Source organism: Protomyctophum parallelum, assembly GCF_964188405.1.
Source record: "Protomyctophum parallelum genome assembly, chromosome: 21".
Classification (NCBI taxonomy): Eukaryota; Metazoa; Chordata; class Actinopteri; order Myctophiformes; family Myctophidae; genus Protomyctophum; species Protomyctophum parallelum.
Genome location: NC_139713.1, coordinates 11,051,503 through 11,075,296, shown reverse-complemented (window position 1 = coordinate 11,075,296; position 23,794 = coordinate 11,051,503). Strand labels below are relative to the sequence as shown.

The window sequence follows — 23,794 nt, the reverse complement described above, 5'->3', positions numbered from 1 at the left end:
TGCATGTCAAGTCATGTTCCTGGTAGCAACCAAGTTGAAACTGGGCAGTTTATAGTGTGAATCCACCATTTCCACTTCATACTGTTCCACATCTGACAATTTACTGACAATGAACAAGAAACCTCAATATTTATCATTTAAAAATGTAGTCAAAATTAAATAATTTACCAAATATCTATTGCCAAATCAGTTTGAGTCTGCCTTGGACAAAGTACAAGCTCTGCTATAAAAGGCTACTGTAAGAATAAGTCAAAGTGACGTGTTGTGAGCTTGTAGATCTGCTATTTTCACTAGTTTAGGTCCCGAGCAAACTTCTAATTTTGGGTCTTGAGCTAATTGTTTGGGAACCACTGTCCTAGAACACTGATTCTCAACTTATTTCAACGTTTTTAATTCAAACTACATTCTAACTCTGAGGGTGTACAAATCAAACCAAATCCATTTGGTTCCATTTGTAAACTCTGAATTACAGATCTGCAAGGGTCCATTCGGTTCCTAGATATACTTTGTCTACTGTGAAGCACTTCGGTTGTGTAAATGTGCTATATAAATAAAGGTTGATTGATTGATTGATATATATCAATAATATAGCTGGGGACCCCCTGGAACATCCTCAAGGAAACCGGGGCGTGCCTGGACTCCATGTTGAAGACAGGTGTCCTACAAAGAACTGGACGAGGGCATGGACATAAGGATACTGGGTTGCTCTTCCATGACTCGTACAAGCAGAGCGTCAATGTATTTCTCCAACTGGCTGATCTTGCCGTCTCTCTCAGAGAGTTGGCGCTGCTGTTTCACCACCAGAGAGATGAGCTCCTTCTGGGTCAGTTGGGAGTATGGCCCCGTGAGCCTTGGCTCCTCCTTCTGTGGGCAAGGATTCAAGCACATAACATTATCGTCGCTGCCGGGCGGAAACCAACTACGACTCCAACATTTTCAGAAAATGGAGGGAAAAAAATAACCTGTGTTAAAGTTGTTAATATTTTCCATTGATTAAATATTTATCAAACCCACAGACAGACTTGATCTTGACTTCCACTTTCAAAACATTTCTAAAATAGTCAAAATCACAATGTAAGCTTTTTGTTGGAAACAAACAAAACGTTCTTTACGAGCAGGTTAGCACAAAACAATAACTCACTGGTACAACTACAGTATAGGGCACATACAGTATTACAAACCAAATTGTGTTAACAATGACGGTATATTGATTATATGAGTATACAGTAATTTAGACACAGGTATACATTTAAATATGTTACAAAAAATGTCCATTCAAACCAAACTTAGTTAGAAAGGGCAGTCTTCAAAACAACCATGCGTGCCAGCAAGGATAATCGTGGAAAATAAAATAAAATCTACCTTTATTCTGTCTTCCACATCACAGAGGATAGCTGTGGACTTATCTTTTGTCTCTTGTCTCACAGAGGCAGCAGGCTGGTGTTCCTGTGGACTCATAGGTTTCACAGGATGGGGCCTGCAATGACATGGCAATACGTTTGAGAGCGAACGTGGTAGCTTGGAGATATCAGACTGCTGGTGTGATACAGATAAAGTAGGTAAGAACAAGGTGGTTTCCTTCCAATAACATTTTCATCCATGTAATTTTTATTATGTTGGAGTGGGACGGGGGTTGCTAGCAATAAATCCATAGTCAACATATATATTTATGTCATGTTGGATCTTTATGTCTACCCATTTGCAGACGGCGAACATCCTACTGAGCCATGCCATACACATTTTCAGCGCACATTTCATACATTAAACACATTATTGACATTAGTTACAGACAGCACTTCTAAACATTCTAAAGCTCAGCAGAACACATACAGTACAGACTATAGAGACAGAGATCTATTATATAACACAATCAAGTCAAATTACTGGGAGTTAGTGGTGTAAGACTATGAGACATCTAAAGCAGTGATGTGTTCTACCGTGTTACATAGTATACCAGTATAGTGTCCAAGAAAAATAAAATAAATCTATACCATCCAGTAACCATCCGAGGAAGCGTATCTGATACGCAGGAGGAGGGACTGGGAGCAGCAAGAATGTAGACTTCAGTTCAAATAGACTTTTTCATGTGATAATGTTAGTCCGGCAGCCGACAGGCTTCTTTTGTTTAAAGCGGGACATTTGGTATATAGTCTTTTTTTATTGGTCTAAAATATTGTCTATATACATACATTCGTGAATCCACTTGCTGGCCGGCTGTTAGTATTGGGCAATCTTTTTTATAGTGGTTTCTTGTGACCCTACCATTAACATCCTATGGCTGGCAAAAATGTCAAATTCTCCTTTTGCTTAAAGTAGCATGTGAAAACTAGGAGTTTTTCACGATTCTGAATCTATTCCAAGCATTAGTTTTGCACAAAATACACTCCTTGGGCTAAAAGCAGCCATAGCCACTTGCCCAAATGTTCCCAAAATGTGCTGAACTCATCACATTTGTCATGATGTCTATGGCCGTTTTTAGCCCAAGGAGTGTATTTTGTGCAAAACTAATGCTTTGAATGGATTCAGAATCATGAAAACCCCCTAGTTTGACATGTCACATGCTACTTAAAGCAAAAGGAAAGTTTGACATTTTTGCCTGCCATAGGATGTTAATGGTAGGGTCACAAGAAACCCCTATAAAAGAATTGCCCAATACTTTCAGCCGGTCAGCAAGTGGATTCATGACTGTATTTTTATAGACAATATTTTAGGCCAATAAAAATGACCCTATATACCAAATTTCCCACCCGTCCACCTCGACTGCCGGACTACAGTATGTGGTGTCTGAGGTGATGTGTAGCTGTTGTCTTGAGGTGATAATGATCGCCGACCATTGGACTTTCAAATAATTCACACATTAACTTAAATTTCATTCGGTGACCATGTGCGCGTGCCGTGTGTGTGGGAGGGAATACTTATGGAATACCCTCCGACAAAAACCAACAACCTAGAACACACCACTGATCTAAAGGTTACGGGTTAAAAAAAAATACAGATGCTGCTCTACTTGAAACGTCTCTCTCACCTGCGTGAGGCTGAGGCAGGCACATCCCACTTCCCACCTGCCTGCTCCCCATTGCCCTTCGTTACAACCACCTGCGCCTGTGAGGGCAACGAATTGACTGACAGCAGAGTTATCTGATCTAAGGCAACTATATGAGAATGGGCATCTCCTCTGGTGTTTGATATCTCCAGGGGCATTGAGTGGGATGACGAGCAGAGGGCAGGACATGGAAGAATGACTGTCTTATCAGGTACAACCGCCCCCATAACACTATCATGTCCGTTGGAAACACTTTCTGTGCCTGAGTTCATAACGAGTTGGTTGCTTAAAATAGCCGTTTTCTTGGCAGGAGGAAGAGGAGCATGTTCTGTCTTTGAAGATTTCTTTTTGGCGTTGCATATCATGTCTTGATCAATGGCAGAACTGCTCTGATGACTGGAAGAATCTAGCTTCTCTAGATTCAAAGAGGTTGTGATTTCATCTGGTCTTGTGAGTGGAATTTCATCATCGTCTTCCTCGAATGGATTGGATCCAAATACAACAGCTACCTGATGTGTCACTGGGCTGTGCTTGTTTGATCCACTGATATAAGCATCAGTGCTGGACGGGGCTAATTTGGGTTCAGCAAACGCCTCAGAAGATGATTGGGGTCTACATGGTGCAGGACCTTTATTGTGTGTGGCTACTGTTGACCGTCCAGTGATAGATGCAATGTGTACTGGCTGATTAAAGTTGTTAATTGAGTTCTGGCTTGTCCCCTCCCGGACACTCGTTGTGGTGGAGGTAGGCCTACTCACAGGAGCAATCATTTGCACCAAACGCTGAGGGAAACTAATGAAGGTTTTGACCTTCTTTGTTCTCTGCACATCCATTTGACACACCATAGATGTAGTAGATGCATCCTGCTCTCTCTGAAGTGGTTTCTGAGGATCATTCTTTCCTGGCGGTCGTGGAGCTGGTCCTTTATCTCTAACAAAATCCTTCCCATCTGCACTGATGCTCTCCTCTCTGCTGTTTCCCACCAATGGCGTAGCAGGGTAAGCTCTAGATGTAGGGTGCAGACCAGCTGGTTTGGTTTCAACAAGGTATAAAGTGTTATTAACAGCAGGCTCCAGAGGGAACTGCTGTTTGTTGGGAGGCAAAGGAGCACGGCGTTTCTTCTCCAACAACTCGTCTGTGGCCATCTGCTGTGAGGGTTCAGTCTCTGACTCAAAGGGCTGTAAGAACGGGTTGGATGGCACACAATGCTGGAGTGGGTTGAGGCATGAGGAGGAACTGGAAAGAGGTGTTTTAAATAGAGTGAGATAATAGTATTAATAATTTCTAACTGACAAAACAATGTATAATGTAAAAAAAATTAAAACAAGGCTAATACATGGACAATGAAAAGTGGCAGTACAGAATGCGACCATGCTTTTGGCACTGGAAACTTGGAGATGCCCCCCTTCCAGTGGCGTGCACAGACATTTTGAGGGGCAGGTGCTCAAGTGAAAAAAGGGCACCTTGTGCGGCGTGTGGAACCACCGGCTGCCTTGATGTGAGATTTATAGATTCTGGGGCATAAATAATATATTAGCAGATTTTAATACAGAATTGGTCAATGTCACCATGTGCCACATACTGTATACTGTAAAAAAACAAAATAAAATGAACACACAAACTTTGCTGTCCAGAGGGCAAGTGCTCTAACATATCTGGTGTCTCTGTGCACGCCACTGCCCCCTTCTGTGACGCACGTGGAACTGCTTCTCCCTAGTCATGTGTCTCATTCCATGAGGATACTTAGCACTGTTATAGATCTTATAAATTTGCGATGCATTTTACATAAGATAAATAAGCCGCCAAGAGAGTGGCATTCAATCCTGTGGCACTTGGATCAGAAGTCGCTTCACACCATGAGGGCATCTGGAAATGCAGGTGGTTTGGAGAGTTATTTAAGGCGGTCCGCTCCTGTAAGAGCACGCGTGCGTCACAGAAGGGGGGGTGTGGGCAAGTTACCTATGCATACTATACATGCGCACGTGCACACGCACACAGAAATATTTAGCAGAGAGCTACAACTAAATCCAGACAGTGAGGTGATGTTGAAGAGGTGTTATATTATGTATTATGAATAGAATTAGAATTCACAAACACGATTTATTAGAAAGCAGTGAAATGGAACATTAGCCAACATAAACCTTTATTATTAAAATGTATGATGATGATTTTGAACAGAACAAAAAATATGATATATGACAATGTTTGGTTGGAAAAATGCAGTAGGATTCTCAACATACGGTTTGAGCAACAAAGCAGAAATACAAATGATAAAACCAACTGTATTTGTGTCTACTCCAGCCACCAGAATTGGCATACAGTTCTACAGTCGAATGTGAGTAATCACCTGTCTTGGGTCATCCCCACTCAATTTTAATATGACCCCTAATATAATGAAGTAAGACTTTGGACCGACCAATCTCAGCCGAGTAAAGGCTGGCATGAGACATTTGCATACACGCGCGTACACAAACCAAGTGCTATGCAATTTTCATGATGGTGTCGGATAGATTTAGAGCATTATGTTTTAATGAGAAGTGCCTCACGACGTGGAGATGGAGTCATTGGCTGCAAGCAGATACCGTGACAATTCCACATTCAGCTCGCACCACACAACTCACATGACCTTGACTTCACGCCATTAACGCACAGCTGCACATTTTGTTCAACAAGCCTCCTTTTACGTTGAATTTTAACTTATGCAAATGTGTTGTGCATTAACTCAATGTAATGAAAGTGAGTCAAGTGGAATGCTCTCCACAATATGACGGATCCATAAATCAAGCTTTTGCTTATTAAACATAATCCTAACGTCATACTTATTGGTGTGAATATTAGCACTTATATAACACAGTGAACTCCCCACTGGAATGCATCGATGTTCTCTGTTGTATAATCAGGATAGCCCGCTGCTACACTAGGATTTGGCAACATAATGTCTGGTTAAAATTGTGGGTGAAAGTTTTATGAAAGTGATAATACTGTATACACTCAGGGCCGTGATATATCATAATGGCCATGACCCCAGGTGCTTAACAACACCTCTAGTATAGTTATATATAATAGTAGTATAATCACTACTGTATATACCCCAACCTGTGTATTATTGTTTACATGTTACACAGTAGTAGGATGAAAGTGGCATCTGAGTTTAAGCAGAATGAAAGAGGATGGGGCAGAAGGCATAACTGTATGATTGGATAGCAGGTACACAGAGTGGACTAACCTTGGCTTAACAGCGGACACCTTCGCTGTCTTGCTGTGGGGATCGGCAGCCATGCTGGACGTCTCTTCAAAGGGGTTACTTGAGATGTCGTCATCAAAGGGGTCAGTGGAGGCTAGCTCTGCAGAAGGAGCATTACTCTCCACAGCCACTTCAACATTTCGACCTAAATGTTCGTTTCTACTCTGATCTTTTGTCTCTTCACGTTCTCTCATTTGATTCTCCCCACTGCTTTCACCTTCAAACCATTGACTTTGCTCTTCATCTTTTGCTAATACCTCTCCACTAATTTCCCAGAGCCTTTCTTTCTCCTCTGTTAGCATCCGGCCTTCTGCTTCTTCCTCCTGCATCAAGCATGCCTCCTCGTCCAAAGTGTTCATTTCCATATCTCTTCTAATCGTATCCTCCTCCCTCTCTCCTTCCTCTTTTTTTATTATTAGTATTTTCTCAACTTCTTGAATAATCTCCTTCTCTGATTCCCCCATCCTGAATCTATATTCCTCTTTCTTTGTCACTCCATCCTCCTCTGCACAATTATTATTTTCTTCAACTTCCATCCTCATTCTGTCTGCTCTTTCTTCCTCTTCACTCCTAATTTGTAGCTCTTCCTCTTTTCTTAACCTTTCTTGTTCTTCCCGTCTCCTCTCTTCCACTGCTTCTCTCTCCATTTCCTCCTCTTCCTCCCTAAATCTCTCCTCTTCTCTGTGTCTCCTCTCTTCCACTGCTTCTCTCTCCATTTCCTCCTCTTCCTCCCTAAATCTTTCCTCTTCTCTGTGTCTCCTCTCTTCCACTGCTTCTCTCTCCATTTCCTCCTCTTCCTCCCTAAATCTCTCCTCTTCTCTGCGTTTCCTCACTTCCACTGCTTCCCTCTCCATCTCCTCCTCTTCCTCCCTACATCTCTCCTCTTCTCTCTGCTTCCTCTCTTCTACTGCTTCTCTCTCCATTTCCTCCTCTTCCTCCCTAAATCTCTCCTCTTCTCTCTGTTTCCTCTCTTCCTCAGCTCTCTCTTCCTCCATTCTAATACGATCCTGTTCTTGCACTCTAAATCTCGCTTCCTCTTCACTCCTCATTTCTTTTTCCACTAGCCACTTTTCCTCTGATATTCTCTCAAGTTCTTCTTTCTCCTTCCTGACACTCTCCTCTTTTTCTTCCCTCTGTTTCCTCTCTACCGTAGCCCTCTCTTTCTCCATTCTGATGTTCTCCTCTTCCTCTACCATTCTCATTTCCTGTTCTTCCTGTCTCCTCCTTTCCTCTGCTAATCTCTCTCTTTCCTCCTCTTCCTTCCAAAGTCCCTCCTGTTTCCTCTCTTCCTCCATCCTACCTCTTTCCAGTTCTGCCTTCCTAATTGTCTCTTCTTCCTCAATCCTTTTCTTTTCTTCCGCTACTCTCTCTCTTTCCTGCCTAACTCTATGTTCTTCTTCGTCTCTCATTTTCCTCTCTTCCTCAATCCTAAGTCTTTCCAGATCTGCCTTTCTAATTGTCTCTTCTTCCTCAATCCTCCTCCATTCTTTGGCAATTCTATCCGTTTCCTCCTCTTCCTCCCTAACCCTCTTCTCTTCTTCCATCCTCATTGTCTCTTCTTCCTCAATCCTCCTCCTTTCTTCGGCTGTTCTCTCAGTTTCCTCCTCTTCCTCCCTAACCCTCTTCTCTTCTTCTTCCCTCTGTTTCCTCTCTTCTTCCATCCTCATTGTCTCTTCTTCCTCAATCCTCCTCCTTTCTTCGGCTATTCTCTCTTTTTCCTCCTCTTCCTCCCTAACCCTCTTCTCTTCTTCTTCCCTCTGTTTCCTCTCTTCTTCCATCCTCATTGTCTCTTCTTCCTCAATCCTCCTCCTTTCTTCTGCTAGTCTCTCTCTTTCCTCCCTAACCCTCGTCTCTTGTCTGACTTTCCTCTCTTCCTCCATTCTAAGTCTTCGTCTTTCTAGTCCCTCTTCCACTTCCATCCTCCTCTTTTCTTCTTCAATGCGTTCTTCCTCTAACCTTCCCTCCTCCCACTGTTCCTGAATTGTATCTTTCTCAATTTGGCTAATTCTCCTTTTCTCTTCTTCGTCACGCACCCTCATCCCTTTCTCTTCTTCTACCTCTGTGCCTGAATTAGCCTCCTGCTCCTCCTCAATATGCTCTTCCTCATTCACGGCCCTGCTGCCGTCCTCCACCTCTGACCAGGGCGACTGTTGCTTCAGAGCCCTAAATGAATCAGCGGAGGCGACAGAGGGGTTGGAGCTCTCTGCCCTGTGAAGGTCCTCCATTGAGCCGAGGCCTGAGCTGGCCAGGCTGAAGGTTGAGCCTCCACGTGAGCGCCGCGGCTGGGGCTCCTCGTTGTAAACATGACTGCCGTTGATGCACACGTTGCTCTGTTGGTCTGAGGCTGAGCCCGCTTTTGCGCGACCCAAAAGTGATAGGGAGCCTTGAGATGTTTTGCTGTCCGAGCTGCCTGAGCGCTTATGTGTCATGAACTTGAACTTCTTTTTACCTAAAAGTAAAGGAGAAAACTATTAAATTAACCACTTTCAAGGTGAAAATTGTCAAATCTGTTTTCTTTTTATAGTGAAAACAGTCGATCTGCAAGCTCACACCGCTTTACAATCGCGTGTTGTAAGCTTGTAAATGGTCTATTTTGCCATTTATCATACAACAAAGTGTATATGGTTTAACATTAGATAAAAGTAAATGGTTAATAAAAAATGTGCGTTATGAACTGAATTTGGCTCAACACTGATGTAATACAGTTAGAGTTAGTTGTCTGACCTTCTGAAGAATCGACGTTCAAGCCAGAGGAGCGGCTGCCGCTCAGGGAAGAGCTCCTCTCGGGCAGAGGGCCGAGGACAGACATAGACTGTGACACGTTCCTCTGCAGGTTGGACTTGGGAGAAAACAATGATTTCAGCTTGTGTTTCTTTTTCTTGTCTTTGTCGCCTGCGCCACCCTCACCTTCTCCATCCCGCACTCCTCCCTCCTCTTCGCTGTCCGTCAGAACCTGAGTGAAGGATGACGGCATGATGGCAGATGCGGTCTCTGAAATCTGGTCCTTCTTTTTGCCGCGGACCTTATCCTTGAATTTGCCCAGCCGGGATCTGGGCTTGTCCATGCCGGAGAGGTCAAACATGCTGGCTGTCATGTTGTTCCTCATGAACTGGATGTCCAGAAGCACCTCTCCTCTTTCTTTGTCAGACTTGCCGGCCTTGTTCAGCAGCTTACACCATCTATAGAACAACATGATGTTAGAACAGTGAGTGATTTTAAAATCTTTACATTTCAATGCTCCCCTGTTTGATATGCAATAGGCCACGGATCCCCATTTTCTGTTTTGTATGTGCATGTCTGCGTATTTTGGGAAGGCCCAATCGAAATACACCACTTTAGTGTCATGATCATAACCCTAACCTCTGCAATCTGCTATACAGTAGCAAACTATTAGCAACAGCACAGTCCCCATCCCCCTAGACACCACTTTAATCCAAAGAAGACGGTGATGTATTTTACAATAAATGCAAGACTGCAACTTAAAGTATGTTGGAGCTCAGAAAATGCTCTATTCAGTTCCCTTGTGGAAATTCTGACCAGTACCAAGTAACAGCTTTCTCTGTAAGCAGTCATAAGGGTGGAGAAGCCACGGAGAATGACTCAGAGGGAACATGGCTGTTTGTGGAAAGAAAAACACACCAACTGCCACAAAGCAACACTGTTTAAAAGAAATCACCAACGTTGCAGCTCGAGGAAGCAGAGGAAGCGCTCGTTGAATATCACTCAGCGGCCCATGCGTAGTCCGTACCACCTGTTTTGAATGTGCACAGAGTGCAGCAGGCAGCAGGAGGTTGCTTTACTGATAACAAGCGCTACTCCATGTGCAAGGAATTTCTTGACAAGAAGTAGCTCATAACATGTCTACGGTGGATTTCTATTAAACAAAAACTTTACAGATTGGAAGAGGATAATTCAAGCTTTCCCTACAGCTGACATTGTTTAATATAATTAGAGAGGACTTTTCTGTTTGGATGAATGGGCTGTCTATGGGAAGTAGGGATGGGTATCGTTAGGATTTTTTCGAGTCCGGTACCGATTCCGGTTCCGCTTATCGATTCCGGTTCTTAACTGTTCCCTATTTCGGTTCCAAAATGATATAAAAGAGGTCAAATGTTTAACAAAAAAGCTCAATGTCAATTTAAGACCACAGTACAGTGGTAAAGGCCTACAGTTAGGCTACTGACAAGTTCAGATGCAAATAATAACATAAAAATAAAATGTATGATAGGCTATTTCATATACCGGTAATATCACATCAGAACAGTGCAACACTACAGTGCTTCAACGGGAGAGAGAGAGAGAGAGAGAGAGAGAGAAAGAAAGACGTGTTAGAGAGAGAGAGAGAGAGAGAGAAAGAAAAAAAAAGAGAGAGACGTGTTAGAGAGAACGTCTGAGAGAGAGAGAGAGAGAGAGAGAGAGAGAGAGAGAGAGAGACTTGTTGCTAACAGCATACCGGTGGTACGTTCGTTCCATAAAATGAGAGATCCACAACGCGCATGGAGCTGCGCCAGTGCGCCAGGCTGCAAAACCCCCCATGCGCTCATCGATCTGCCGTTCGTTGCATGAAGGGCAGATCTGTGGGGGCTCTCTCCCGAAGTTAACTTTGTTGTTGTATTGTGTGCGAGCCGAGCACCGCGGCCACGGCATCTGGACAGTGGACTCTAACTGCTTTGATTGTCTACTATAGTGAAGCCATACTTTTGAGCGACAAGAGCGATTACCACGGTCCATTCTGTTGCTGGCTCTCCGAGTAGCAGGATCTGATTATAATCAGCTGTTTTATGTGCGTGCGTGCGTGCGTGCATGGTGTCACCCAGGAACCGATAGAGAGAACCGAAATTGAATTATTGTAATGGGTACCCGGTACTTGAGCATGTTCGGTTCGGTACCAGATTGGTCCCGACGTTCGGGACCCACCCCTAATGGGAAGTAGCACCTAGGTATCACCTTGCTGACAAGATGGCTGCGGTCTGATTATGGCCAATAGCCTGCCCTGGAGGGATGATTTATCTGTGATTGCCTAGTCCAAAGTTAGAGACATTCACAGATCTAAGGCTGGCTCATTTGAGTCAATACACGGCTGCAAAATGTAACAATGTAATGAAACAGAATATGGTTATTATTGCCTTTAAACTTAAAGATGTAATTGTAATAATATACTGAAGTCTGTCACAATTCACAGCATGAGAAGTAGAAATATGAGCCCCTCATTAGGCTCAGTTCTTTATCCATGAACAGCCTGCTCTTTTTGTTTCCACAAAGGAAGAGGAAAAACAGCATGGCAGCTGATATTGATAATGTAAAAATAGTACAGTGTACAGGCTCACAACATGACACATCGATTCGTGGCACGTTGTGAGCTTGTAAATCAGCTATTTTCACTAGTCTGGGAGACAACATGAAAACATGAAACTTAACATGAAAGGGGATTTCAAATTAGCGGTGCAACAGTTAACCGAACAAAATGATTGAATCAATTATAAGCAAAAATCGTTATGAATTAAAATAAACAAATTGGGGGGAAATATTAAATATTATTTTTTTGCTTTAAAGCTTGCTTGTAGATCAGCTGTTTTCACATTTTTTGTGCGAGACTGTTGTACATCGAAGTAAAAGCCAAAATATCTTTAAAAAACGCTAAGAAAATCATCGATATCAAATTTTAGAAATAGACCAAAAAAAGCAAGGCTTTTGCACACCTACTTTTTCAGAAATAGACAAAATAAATTAAGAGTAAGAACAATGGGGGGAAAAAAAACTAAAATAACAGTCAGCATACAAACTGTCATCGAAGCACAAACTGAGGTCATCCAGCAACAGCCATGTGGCTGAACAAACAAGATCAGCTGAAGTCTGGATTTATGGAAGGAAATGAATGAAGGGCAGTACCGCAGTAGGCAGGCATTAGACAAAGGAAGAGAGAGAGAGAGAGAGAGAGAGAGAGAGAGAGAGAGAGAGAGAGTGTGTGTGTGTGTGTGTGTGTGTGTGTGAGAGAGAGAGAGTGAGAGTGAGTGTGAGAAATGTCTGTATTAGAGATAGCCTGCACCTTTGACTCTAGCCTAGAGGAAGCCTTTATGACCAAGGTCATTAAATAAATACCAACCACTTCTACATACCATCTCAGAGCTGGGCTATACTGTAGGTGCAGACTATTTGTTTTTAATATTTGGCAGGCTAGGGCATACCCACAGACTGGTTGCTAGAGGCTTCCAACAACTTGGGATGCCCAAAAAGGAGGCAAAAAGGCTGGAAAGATATTGTAGTGTCTCCGCTATAATTAGGAACCGCCACATATGGCGGAGACGCTGATACTTATACCCATAGAGTACTGAGTGACATGCATATTGTATTTACGACAGTCAGTCACTCATATTGGATACAGTCTGTTTCTAGTGAAAATAACTAATTGAGCAGCAGTATAACATTAGCGTTTTCTCTCAGTCAGTTGATTCTTCATATCCATAATATGGACGAAACGGCCAGGATGATTCGTTTATTTTTCAAAAACAGTTATATGAGGCAATCTAAAATTCCCCTATGGGGATTACGATGGAAATAAAAAGTGCATGAACCTGTGGACTTAGCGCCCTCTACCGATATTGACGTCAGACTTCGGTGCTCTATAATCTATATAGAGCGTCGCAGTCCCTCCCCCTTTCAGAACGACGAGTGGCCCAGGAAATGAATCCCAATGCATTTTTCCCATAGGCATTTCAAAACGTATTTATTTAAAGACCTTTTCGTCGTATGAAGCCAACATCTTGTCGTGACAAATCATGACAACACACACAATATTTTGGACCAAACAAATAATTACAAAGACGAAAAACAACAAAAGAAGTGTTGCAACCTGCCGTTTTTTTCTACTTTCTAATTATTTGTTTGGCCCGACAAATTGTGTTTGTTGTCATGTTTTGTCACGACAAGAGTTGGCTTTGTCCGCGGCGTAAACGTCTTTAAATAAATACTTTCTGGAAAGTCTATGAACGGGGATTTCTTTGCCGGGTCTCTCAAGGGAGCGGGACTGCGACGCTCTATAGACATAGAAAGGTAGACACCTCCTTTGGCTCTGGGGGCGTACTGTATGTGCTCAAAGTGAGGACAAGCTTCTGCGTTGGTGCCAATTAAGGCATATGAAAAAGAAGGTAAGGCAGCCGTTGACGTCATGATACGCCATGACACTTTGACGGACGCTTTCATGGGTGGCAAACCTCGCACCGGATGTTCCATGACATACATGGCAGATAAAAAATATATATATATTAGAATGATATACATATTCTTTAGGGTCATGTCATGTGATCTACCTGCACAAGCGTTGTGATCTACTGGTAGATCACTGTCACGGGGCAGCCCGTGCCCTATAGACTAAAGAGGAACAAACAGGCATATACACTACTACACAGCTGCTTCCATTTAACAGCAAGCCGGCTTGGAGGACTGTGTGACTGGACATTAGTGTGGCATGTTATTCTTATTTTATTATTTGTACAAACATGAATTAGAAAAGGACACAAAGCTGGTGCATAGGTGTTAACAGCATTTCTGTTGATTGGGAATTGTGTTTAATGATTGTGTGGCACCTGGCTCTCCTGCAGTGGTGATCCTCTTGATTGAGTGGGGGAAGGTTCCAAGTGCTATAAAGCAGGAGGGGTGTCTGTCTCTTGTGTTATATGTTCTCTTATATGTGAATAATGTGGCGCCTGAAATGTTTTCATGAATTTGGAATAAGTTTAGTAAAGCCATATATAATTGTGTAAATCAACTCATGGGCCGTAGTTTGCCTTATTTGAGTTAAGTGGTTACCAATTAGGTCTGTGTCTTGGTATGGTCTCACCCAGTATAAAAGGGAGGCTGCAGGTTCAGGTTCAGGTTCAGTAGTGGCTTGGGCAACAAGCAGGTAACACCCAGGGAGAGCTGCTAGGGGTCCCTTTTTGGAAGGGTTTATAGTCTAATACAGTTTCTTACGTTCTGGGTTTTTGTTTCCTAATTTGCTTTCAAGCTAAGTTTCATCTGTCTTTTTGTGAGTTTAGTCTTCAGTGTTTTTTTGTTTGTTAGGCCTTCCACTGTAAATACTGCTGCAGCGGGGGGGAAATAAAACTCTAAATGGTATTGCTGGATTCTGTAACTTTTTGGAGCCTTGGCCACTCCACACCCAACTTTACGATCTACCTTTTGGGCACCCCTGCCTTGGTTGGTGCCAAGAGGTAAGTAATGAAAGAAAGGGATGTAAGTCACATGACTGGATGCCAGGGATGCGCCATATTATACAGTACCACTAGTGCACTTCCGCTCTCAGTGCAATAATATTTATATTTTGTAAACCATGGTTAAAATGCATTTGTTATAGTATTTTTATTATAATATATATACATATATATATTATAATGCTTGATTATTTTATGTATGAAGTATTTGACTTGGAATATTCTGTTATTTCTATTTTCAGATATATCTTCTGCTTTGTTTTTGCTTTGCATCATTTGATTGTTGGGTGGGTTCACTGGGTTGTGCTAAGAGGTTTCACACTAACACACGTGTATATATATCAACACGAACCTTATGCAACATATTTCATTTTCCAGACATCATTTTACAAAATATTTCTAGGTATTCAGACTAAAGCCTACCGTTATTACCTCGGCTACTTTGAAAATGAGGGCTTGCCCTCAACTGTATTCCGAGTATAAATAAAGGTGAGAAAGAAAAAGAAAGTTCATAAAAACGTCACTATTTCGTCCAGTTCCAGTTCCTGTTGACTCTCCATAATCCATTTTCACACAGAGCTGCTTTGTGCTTTGGTTCAATGGAAGAATGTGGGGGTATTACATAACCGGATTTATTCATTTAATATGATATGGTATTTTTCATGTGGGTCAGTGTGCGTGGACACGTGTATGTATTCTTCTTCAAACCAATCATTTAATTTCTCAAAATACAGACTCTGCTGATATTAGTTTAAATAACCGATCTACAGGCTCACAATGTGTCTCATTGCGAGGTGAGCTTGTAGATCTGCTTTTTCCCCCCTCTGTGACGCAGGCATCCCATTGTGTAGTTCCACTTTAGCCTGGCTAATAAGCCAGACTAATATCACACTGTCGTGTGGGCAACTTTCTTTTAGTGTCTGGCTTATTAGCCAGGCTAGTTCCACTCAGCACTGTTGAGTGCAAATTCAGCTTCACCCCAATAAGGACATACTGTACATTCGTTGCAAACCTCCTGCAGTTCACAGAGAAGTGATTTAACTTAATGTCACAAATAAAACTAGAAATATAATTATTTCTGACATTACTCATTTCTACTGGTCTGTCTGTGATCTGCTTGTGATCTCCCTGTGTACAATGTTTTAAATGGGCAATCAAGCATTTTTGCACCAAATGCATTAGTAGACAAACTTAGAGAGCAAGGAACATAGAATTTGAGTGCTTGCAAAAACAAAGAACAGTGGCAAAGGGAGAAGTAATCCAGTTCTGTTCCAATAAAAAAGGAAGTTTTGAAATGAACCTTTAGGCGTTAGCGAGATGGAGCCGGAGGTACAGTTTCAACTAGCATTTGCAAGATGACGATTGCATTGAACTCAACACAGTATTATATCCGTGTGTGCAGAGTACACCATGTGCGTTCTGCTGATGTACACATGTACACATAACATGAAACTGGGGGAAGAGAGAAGGAACACTGCATGACTCACATTTTGCACCATATTCTTATTGTTGCCCTTTCAGCAAATATATTTCCTGTTAAGAGCGTGAATGACTGATAACACAATGCCCTGACACAAGGTCTTCTTATCAGAAAACACAGCTGAGAGAGGGAGAGCATAGTAAGCATACTATACAAACACTGTGCACACAGTATTGTGTGTTACTCACACATGCTAAGGCTTCTAGCCTGGGCATGCATAACCATCTTTTTTTTCCATACATGAATGCTCTATTTTATACTTTGTTGGTATTATGTGCATGATGTGTTTGTATGTGTATGTTATGAACAATTTACAATTTAGGCATTTAATCCAGAGCGGTTTACAGTAAGCAAGAACAACACATGGTAATGCATCAAGTACATCAAATCACAAGGAAGCTAAGAGTAGAATATCTGTCTACAATTAAACTATGAGTATGGATGGAGTGCTAATGTATGTCTACATAAAATGCTATCTAACATGACGCATACAAGCTGAACTCATCAACATTAACACTTATATCATATGCCGCTACAATGAATGAGTTGTTGTTGTCCTTCTACTACGACTATGCAGTACGCACATCCCAGAGGAGGAATGTCTAGACAACCCCCTTCAAGGAGAATGCACGTGCGCGCTGTAGGACCTTGTTCGTCCAAAAGTGTTACCGTTCAGGAAATGGAAAAAGAAAAATAACCTGTATTCCAATGGATCCAACCTCATTATTTAGTCACACATGCAGTCTTGTTAATATATTTTATTTAAATATTTATAATAAAACCCTAAATAACCTGTATTCCAATGGATCCAACATCATTATTTAGTCACACATGCTCTTGTTAATATATTTTATTTAAATATTTATAATAAAACCCTTTCACCTTGCTTTGTATGCTATAACCTCTCAATCAATGCAGCTTTGAAATGTTAATAGCCCTGAAAAGTGACATTTCATTCACATTCAGCCTCTTCAATATTAATGAAGTGTGTATTATAGTGTATACTATTATCTGCTTTTCCCCACTTAACTTTCATGTTCATGTAGCAATGTCAGCCATATATGTTTCGTGGGGTCGATCGTTCTTGACATAGTGGTATTGGATTTGACAGTGTGTGGCTGAGTACATAGTGACATGGAGTTATCTAGCATAACACTCATTCCGTCTGAGAGCTGGTAGAGCAGCAGTGGTCAGTTCTTGCTCAGGCATACTGAGCATGCCAGGATATCGACCACTGTTTGCTTTTCACAGATAAACAGCCAGGCAGGAATGTGAGGCCACAGCCAGATTTAAACCTTAGAAATTAGGTGCATTTCCATGCTCAATAAGGATGATGGAATAACACTGCTGGTGTTGTTGCACATTATGGTCCAGCCTATAATCTCCTGGCTGCAACAACATTGTGTGTGTGTGTGTGTGTGTGTGGTGTTACTCAGGCTTGTATGTTGTGTGTGCTGTGCTATTTATGAATGTAAGTAATGTACCCTACTCTAAAGCAGCTTAATGTGCCTCGCCTCTACAGTATTTGGCAACAATACTAAAATACACACGCTGTATTATAATGTGTGTATGAGATTACTTTTTACCTTCGTTTGATTGCCTCTGGTTGAATGCTAGATCTACGATAGCAATTTACATGCACTTGACTGAAATTGGCTCAGGGGTCCTCAGCTAAATTATTGACAGTTGCTTAGATCTACGATAGTCTGTAATTTGTATGCACAGTCCTTTTTTTTTTTTACTTCTAGAGAGGTCTGGCAAAAACTGTGTCAACATATCTCATTACTCCATAATGTTGCTGAATGGTCTACTTGAACTTAAAGGACCACTTCACCACTTTTCAATAGTCCTCAATAATAATCATGATAAAATGGCACGATTTTTTTTCTACTCAGTCTGTGTCTCATAGGAGGTCTGTGGGCAGTTTAGAAACAGTCTTCCAGTGACATCATCATTACCATTTTCGCATTGCAACTTTCAGGACTAGAAAGCCTGCAGTTTCTATTAGCTTGGATTCCCCATTGATGATGTCACTGGAAGACGGTTTCTGAACTGCCCACAGCCCTCCTATGAGACACAGTAGAAGAAAATTGCGCCATTTTTCATGATTATTAGTGAGGACCTATTATATGAAGATAGGTTGAAAAGTGGTGAAGTGGTCCTTTAAGGCCCAGCTGCTTTGCAGTTTCAACCTGACCTTCCTATTTTTTAGGCAAAGCAAAATGATTCAACATAAAAAATGGTACAAACGTTGAGGAAGGGAGCGCTGCCGTGGTCCTTTGTTTGTTGAACTGAATACAGGTGCTCGTTGGCAAGGTTAAATCATAACCGTAAAAGAAGCGGATCCAAGACACTCTGTTCCAGTGAGGTTTATTTAAGAGGCATGGCAAAGAACATTACAAAAAGGACCAACTCGTTTCGGCATTCGTCGGGGTCCCATGGAAACGTGTTCTTCATGTAATGTTCTTTTCCATGCCACTTAAATAAAAAAGGCTTTTTTTCACCTCACTGAAACAGAGTGCTTTGGATCCTCTTCTTTTATTGTTATAAAAAAGGGTAGGTAAATGGCTAATCTAAAGGATCAGCAGCGCGAACCGTTTTTCGTGCCATTTCACACCAGAAATGTAGTATAGGCTACATTGGATGTCTTATGCTAATGGAGAAAGATGTTCCACAATAACTTGGCCCATATGTCATTGGACAGTAAAATAATCAATAAGTTATCATTACCGTGTGAAAAAGGAAAGGGCCACGGATATTGGTCAGGAAAAGGGCTCTTTGAGGCAAAAGGGCAGGTGCCCAAGCCCCGAAGGCCCTCCCCTCTGCACGTGCCTGGGCAGTATTACTGATTACTGCTACCGCACTCCCTGGTTTTACAGACTACAGTTCACATGACATGACACTAAACAATTTCACAGTTCCACCATGGAATCCATGCAGCCATGCCATGGATATATGACTTGCCACTACACTGGTTGGTTTATTCATTCATGTCAGATTCCAACAAGGAACATTCACCCTGACCCCCGGCCCCGGGGTCATTGGAGGGTCTAAGAAGGCATGGACATTGAAATGGGCTAATGGCTCCTCACTCCTCAGCTAAATTATTGACTGTTACTTTGGAACCAAATTGACCTTCATGTCATGGGTCTGTCTGTATTTTCAATATCACCAAATGCCTGGCTAAATAAATAAAGAGTATCTGCGGTGGAGGAGGTCCGTGGTGTGGCTTATTTATTGCACATCAAAGTGGGGTCCTTGACTTTAGTCACAGATTAATAGCCTATGCCGTTGATAGAACGGTGAAGGTGCCCACAGGCCCCGCACCTATCCCGTTCCGTTCCCGTATCCGTCCGATTAATAGAACATGATCAATTATGGTTCGGATTCGGGAGGAACAGGTTATACTACAGGTCAGGTACGTCTGTATCAAGTTCAGTAATTATTTGGAAGAGAGAGGGATATGTAATATAATATGTTGCCTTTGATTTAAGCGTGTGCGTACGTACGTACCGGAGCCTTAGAACGCGCGCGCGCGCACGCACGCACGCGCACACACACACACACACACACACACACACACACACACACACACACACACACACACACACGGTAATTTAGTTGTAATAGGGGGAAATGCGTGTAAAGAAGGCGCTGCGTATTAAGCCTACTACAGGTCATCTATGATTATGAACGATGAAACACCTACTCGGTCTTGTTGCGGGAATTATCTTCATTGAGCTCCAGCAGGTTAATGACAGCTTGTCCCAGCAGCTTGTCGGGTCCCACCAGAGCGCGGTGCATGATGTGGACCTGCAGCGTGCCGCGCTCCGCGCTGCCGTGGTGCTGGGACGGCGGCAGGTCGAAGCTGGCCTCCTCCTTCCACACCGGGGCCACGCTCTTCTCCGCCACCGAGGTGGAGTACTTCTCCTTCGCCACCTGCATGATGGCGTAGGCGTCGTTCGTGCCATTTTTCCCCTTCGTCCTGAGGCCTCTTGCCTGGAGCACCGTTACCTGAACGCTCGTAGGATACCACTGTTGGCTTTGATCAGCCAACATGGTGACTTAGCAGCAGCCTACTTAAGTACTAATACTAACTTAGTATTGGAGATAAGAAAGAAAAAATAAATCTCATTAACTTCTATTGTGTTTATTTCTAATCAAAACTGCGTCTAGTAGTGTCAAAGAGGAAAAAGTTAAAGTCCTCTCTTTCACGGACACTTGAGGAAACAGCTGATCGGGCGCCGTGAAGGCATTTGCTGAGTTTAGGTCACTCCCCCAGACAGATTACCAGGTTACATGCGAGACAGACTGGGGTCAATTCACTCTGTAGCTTGCTGACCCGGTCTGCGTCTACAGCGGATACGGAAACAGTGCTTTCGTGCATGCTTGTGGGGAAATTACCGGATACAGTAGGCGGCTTCTAGACCAGATCAGCTGAGCAGTATAGATTAAAATTAGATTCAAGATGACCTTTGCATCAATCACAAAACTGAAACCTAGCTGCCAAGCCATGATTGTTTTAGTAGGATATTCTTGATTATTGACTACATGAATGACAAGTAAATTGTTGTTTCTTAGTGATGACCTGGACAATAAATTTGGTTCCCTCCTGGCTGGATTCTTAAATTTGTTGTTTTTTAGTGTCACTCGGTAGTAATTTCCAAACCAAGTAGCCAAACAAAACAAAAACATTAAACCTGTGTATAGGGGGCCCCTCAAAAAAAGAAAAATGTCATAGCAAGAGTATAGTAGAATAGAGTAACACAAGTTGTGTTATTTGATAGCCTATTCAAGCATAACTTATAAAGCATAAAATTATTGGCCTATTTTATTTTGAGTCATGGCACAAAAGCAGTCCGAATGAGCACACAAAGCTGTTCTCCAGAGAGGTTCCCTGATACCTGACGACCGTGTGACAGTTGATATCTTGTGTCCTCGATCTGCATGGTTAACTGGCCAGATTCTGTTTCAGCAGCAGGTAATGGACAGGATCTTTTGGAAGCTGCAGTCTGACTCTGGCTAGGCTGCCCTGGGGTGGACTGTTTTTCCCAAAAATCCAGTGTTATTTATATTGGGCTAGTATTTACCTAGGTCTGGTTCATTAAGAAGTCCTTAACACTATATGGACCAGTGCTAGTATTTACCCCAACTCTTTATGAATTGCTACACAAGGACTTTTCTGACGGAAGTAGGCCTAAGCAAAACATAAATATTCAAATAAGCTCTAATGCAAATATTGGGCATTCTGAGACGACCTGAGGACATCATTACCCCATTCATCTCGGATATGAAATATGAATCATCCCTTTAGCTTTAACCACTTTCATTCAACTTGGTGTCCCTATTTTGGACATCTCTTAATAGGCTAAAAAACAAACCCTTCAGAAATGTAAACAAAAAACTGAAAATGTCTGAAGATGACAAAAAAATAATAATAATTCAAAATATAGCCACCCTTTTCTCCATTAGCCTATACCTCATGTGCACATAAACAAACAAGTGCAATAATTTATATTTATTTACTCATAATTACTCTTATATGTAAATATTTTATAGTCAAATTCTTTGTATGGGCAAACATACAAACATGTTTGACCAATAATATTCTTTATGTAGATTCATTCATATGATACATGTACATTTGATGTTACATTTCATGAGAAGAATTACAGAGTATTAATTTTCATAAACATCACATCCACGGATATTTTCACCAATAATGGAGATCATATTTATGCCTCAATTTATAGTTTTTCCTTTGTCATATAGCCGAATTTTCTTTGTGAACAAACAAACTATAAATTCAGATAAACCTCTGGTAACTAAGATGTGAACAATGTTGGCAGACTGACACCTACTGGTTAAACATGAGAATAACATTCCCATACACTGATATGTTCAGAGAAAACTAAGACTAATAATGAGACATCAACAAAATACAAATACCGTAACCATAAAGAAAGCACACATCATCACTCATTGTTCTGCCTCTTTGGCTCTGTATCACACTATAGGTTAAATAAACCATAGACTTGTGTGAACGTATATTTTTGAGGTTTTTTTGAGAGTTTGTTTTTAGTTCAATGTTTGTTTCAAAAACGCCATTGACAATGAAGGGAAAATCATCTAATCAACATGACTTAGACTTTAATATATTAGCGCCCCTCACTTCACACGGGTGTGATTTTTTAAATTGAGATTACAATGATTTATAACACACAAAAACAACTGCCAGTGTATGAAATTTCAATATTTGTCTCATCTTGTCTTTTGATATCTCTGTCGCGCATGTTTACAACAGAAGAGTTCCTCTCCCACGCAAAAGTGTCCTCTCCTCAGCAGACTCGGACCACAGTCGTTACAGCAGTAGCACTCCTGGTGGCGTACGCGTCCCTCTCTGATCCTGACGGCTTGAGTGCTGCACACATAATAATAAGACTCAATTACTATTGTACTGTTAGAGGTAGAATCATTGTTTTTCTCGACTATTGACAGGGTTGTACGGTACATTACACCCTCATTATACAGAATATAACTATACTGTGATGTGCATGCGAACACGGACTCATTGATGACGCCACACAGGCGGGTGTGGTAAACTAATGACACTGATTGCGGGCATTGAATCAGGTGGCGACGAGAGGACGCCAGTATAAAAGTGACACTTAGACGGCTGTGTGTTGTTGGAGCCCACGTCTAGTGAAGCGGCACTCTGGGTACGGGAGGGGCCGTTCGCAAGTGGTATAGTCTTGCCGACGGTGAAGACAGGTAGTGAGGGGGAGCTAGCTGTCATATCGTAGCAGGAGGGGAGACTACACCTGCGGTCTCCTGTAGTTTAGACAGAGGGGCTTTTAGAGAGTGTGCGCTCACTTTGCTCCTCCATACAATCTGCAACGGACTGAACGTTAACTTGTCCAAGTCACGACGTCCGACACGCATCTCCCCGGGGAGTTGGACGGCGTCACAAGCAAAGACCCCGGGGGAGGGTCCGCCACATGGCGAGTTAAGTACCCAGAGACATTGCATTGTGTATTGAGTATTGTAGGCTATGTGCATGATTATGTAAGAGACATTGTATTGTGAATACCCGGATTATTTAAGAGACATTGTATTTATACAGTTTATATAGCTACTTGGTTTTAATGGGGGATTAATGTGTTACTGTATTGATTCTTATATTTTGTATACTATTCCATGTATTCCATGTATATTCCAAGCATTATAATAAAGGTTGCTATTTGTACATTGTTGTCTGCGGTGCTTCCAGGGCTGACATTTACGCACTATAGAAAACCCACATCTATTACACTGGTGGCAGCGGTGGGATCTATAAAAATGTCAGTCTCTGATCATGGAGCGAGCCCCAGTAACAACAGTGGTGGCCACAGTAACAATTTATCTGCAACTCCACGGCCAGTCTTTATGCCAGAAACATTCACGGGCACGGGACGGGAATGGGCTGATTGGGCTGAACAGTTCGAAATGGCAGCTGATGTTAATAATTGGGATGAATCTCTGAGATTGAAGTTTATGAGCCTACTTTTGTCTGGTCGAGCTCGGGAGGTGTATAGCGGGTTGTCTGCAGCAGCTAAAGCTAATTATGCCTTGTTAAAGACTGCAATGGGGAGATGTTTAGACCCATGTGATAGTGAGGACTGGAACAGGGCCAGCTTCTCGTCACGTAGGAGGCTACATAATGAGACTGTAAGAGAATTTGGCATTGCACTTCGCCGGTTGGTCACTAAAGCATACCCTACAATAGATCTTAATACCCAGGATGTGTTGGCAAAAGATAATTTTATTGCACATGTGGGAAA

At 42.1% G+C, this 23,794-nt stretch overlaps 1 protein-coding gene across 1 annotated transcript; it reads right to left on the bottom strand.

The window, feature by feature from the left end:
* Positions 1–660: 660 nt before the first annotated feature.
* LOC310878817 (uncharacterized protein) lies at positions 661–20,189 on the bottom strand (the record flags this gene model as incomplete). Its single annotated transcript, XM_083793231.1, has 7 exons — positions 19,684–20,189; positions 9,012–9,466; positions 6,782–8,736; positions 6,270–6,733; positions 3,026–4,279; positions 1,363–1,477; positions 661–864 (listed from the first exon to the last, which is right to left on the bottom strand). Exons 1-7 carry the CDS (start codon positions 20,031–20,033, stop codon positions 661–663), a joined length of 4,797 nt encoding a protein of 1,598 aa, XP_083649357.1. The 5' UTR covers positions 20,034–20,189.
* Positions 20,190–23,794: the final 3,605 nt, after the last annotated feature.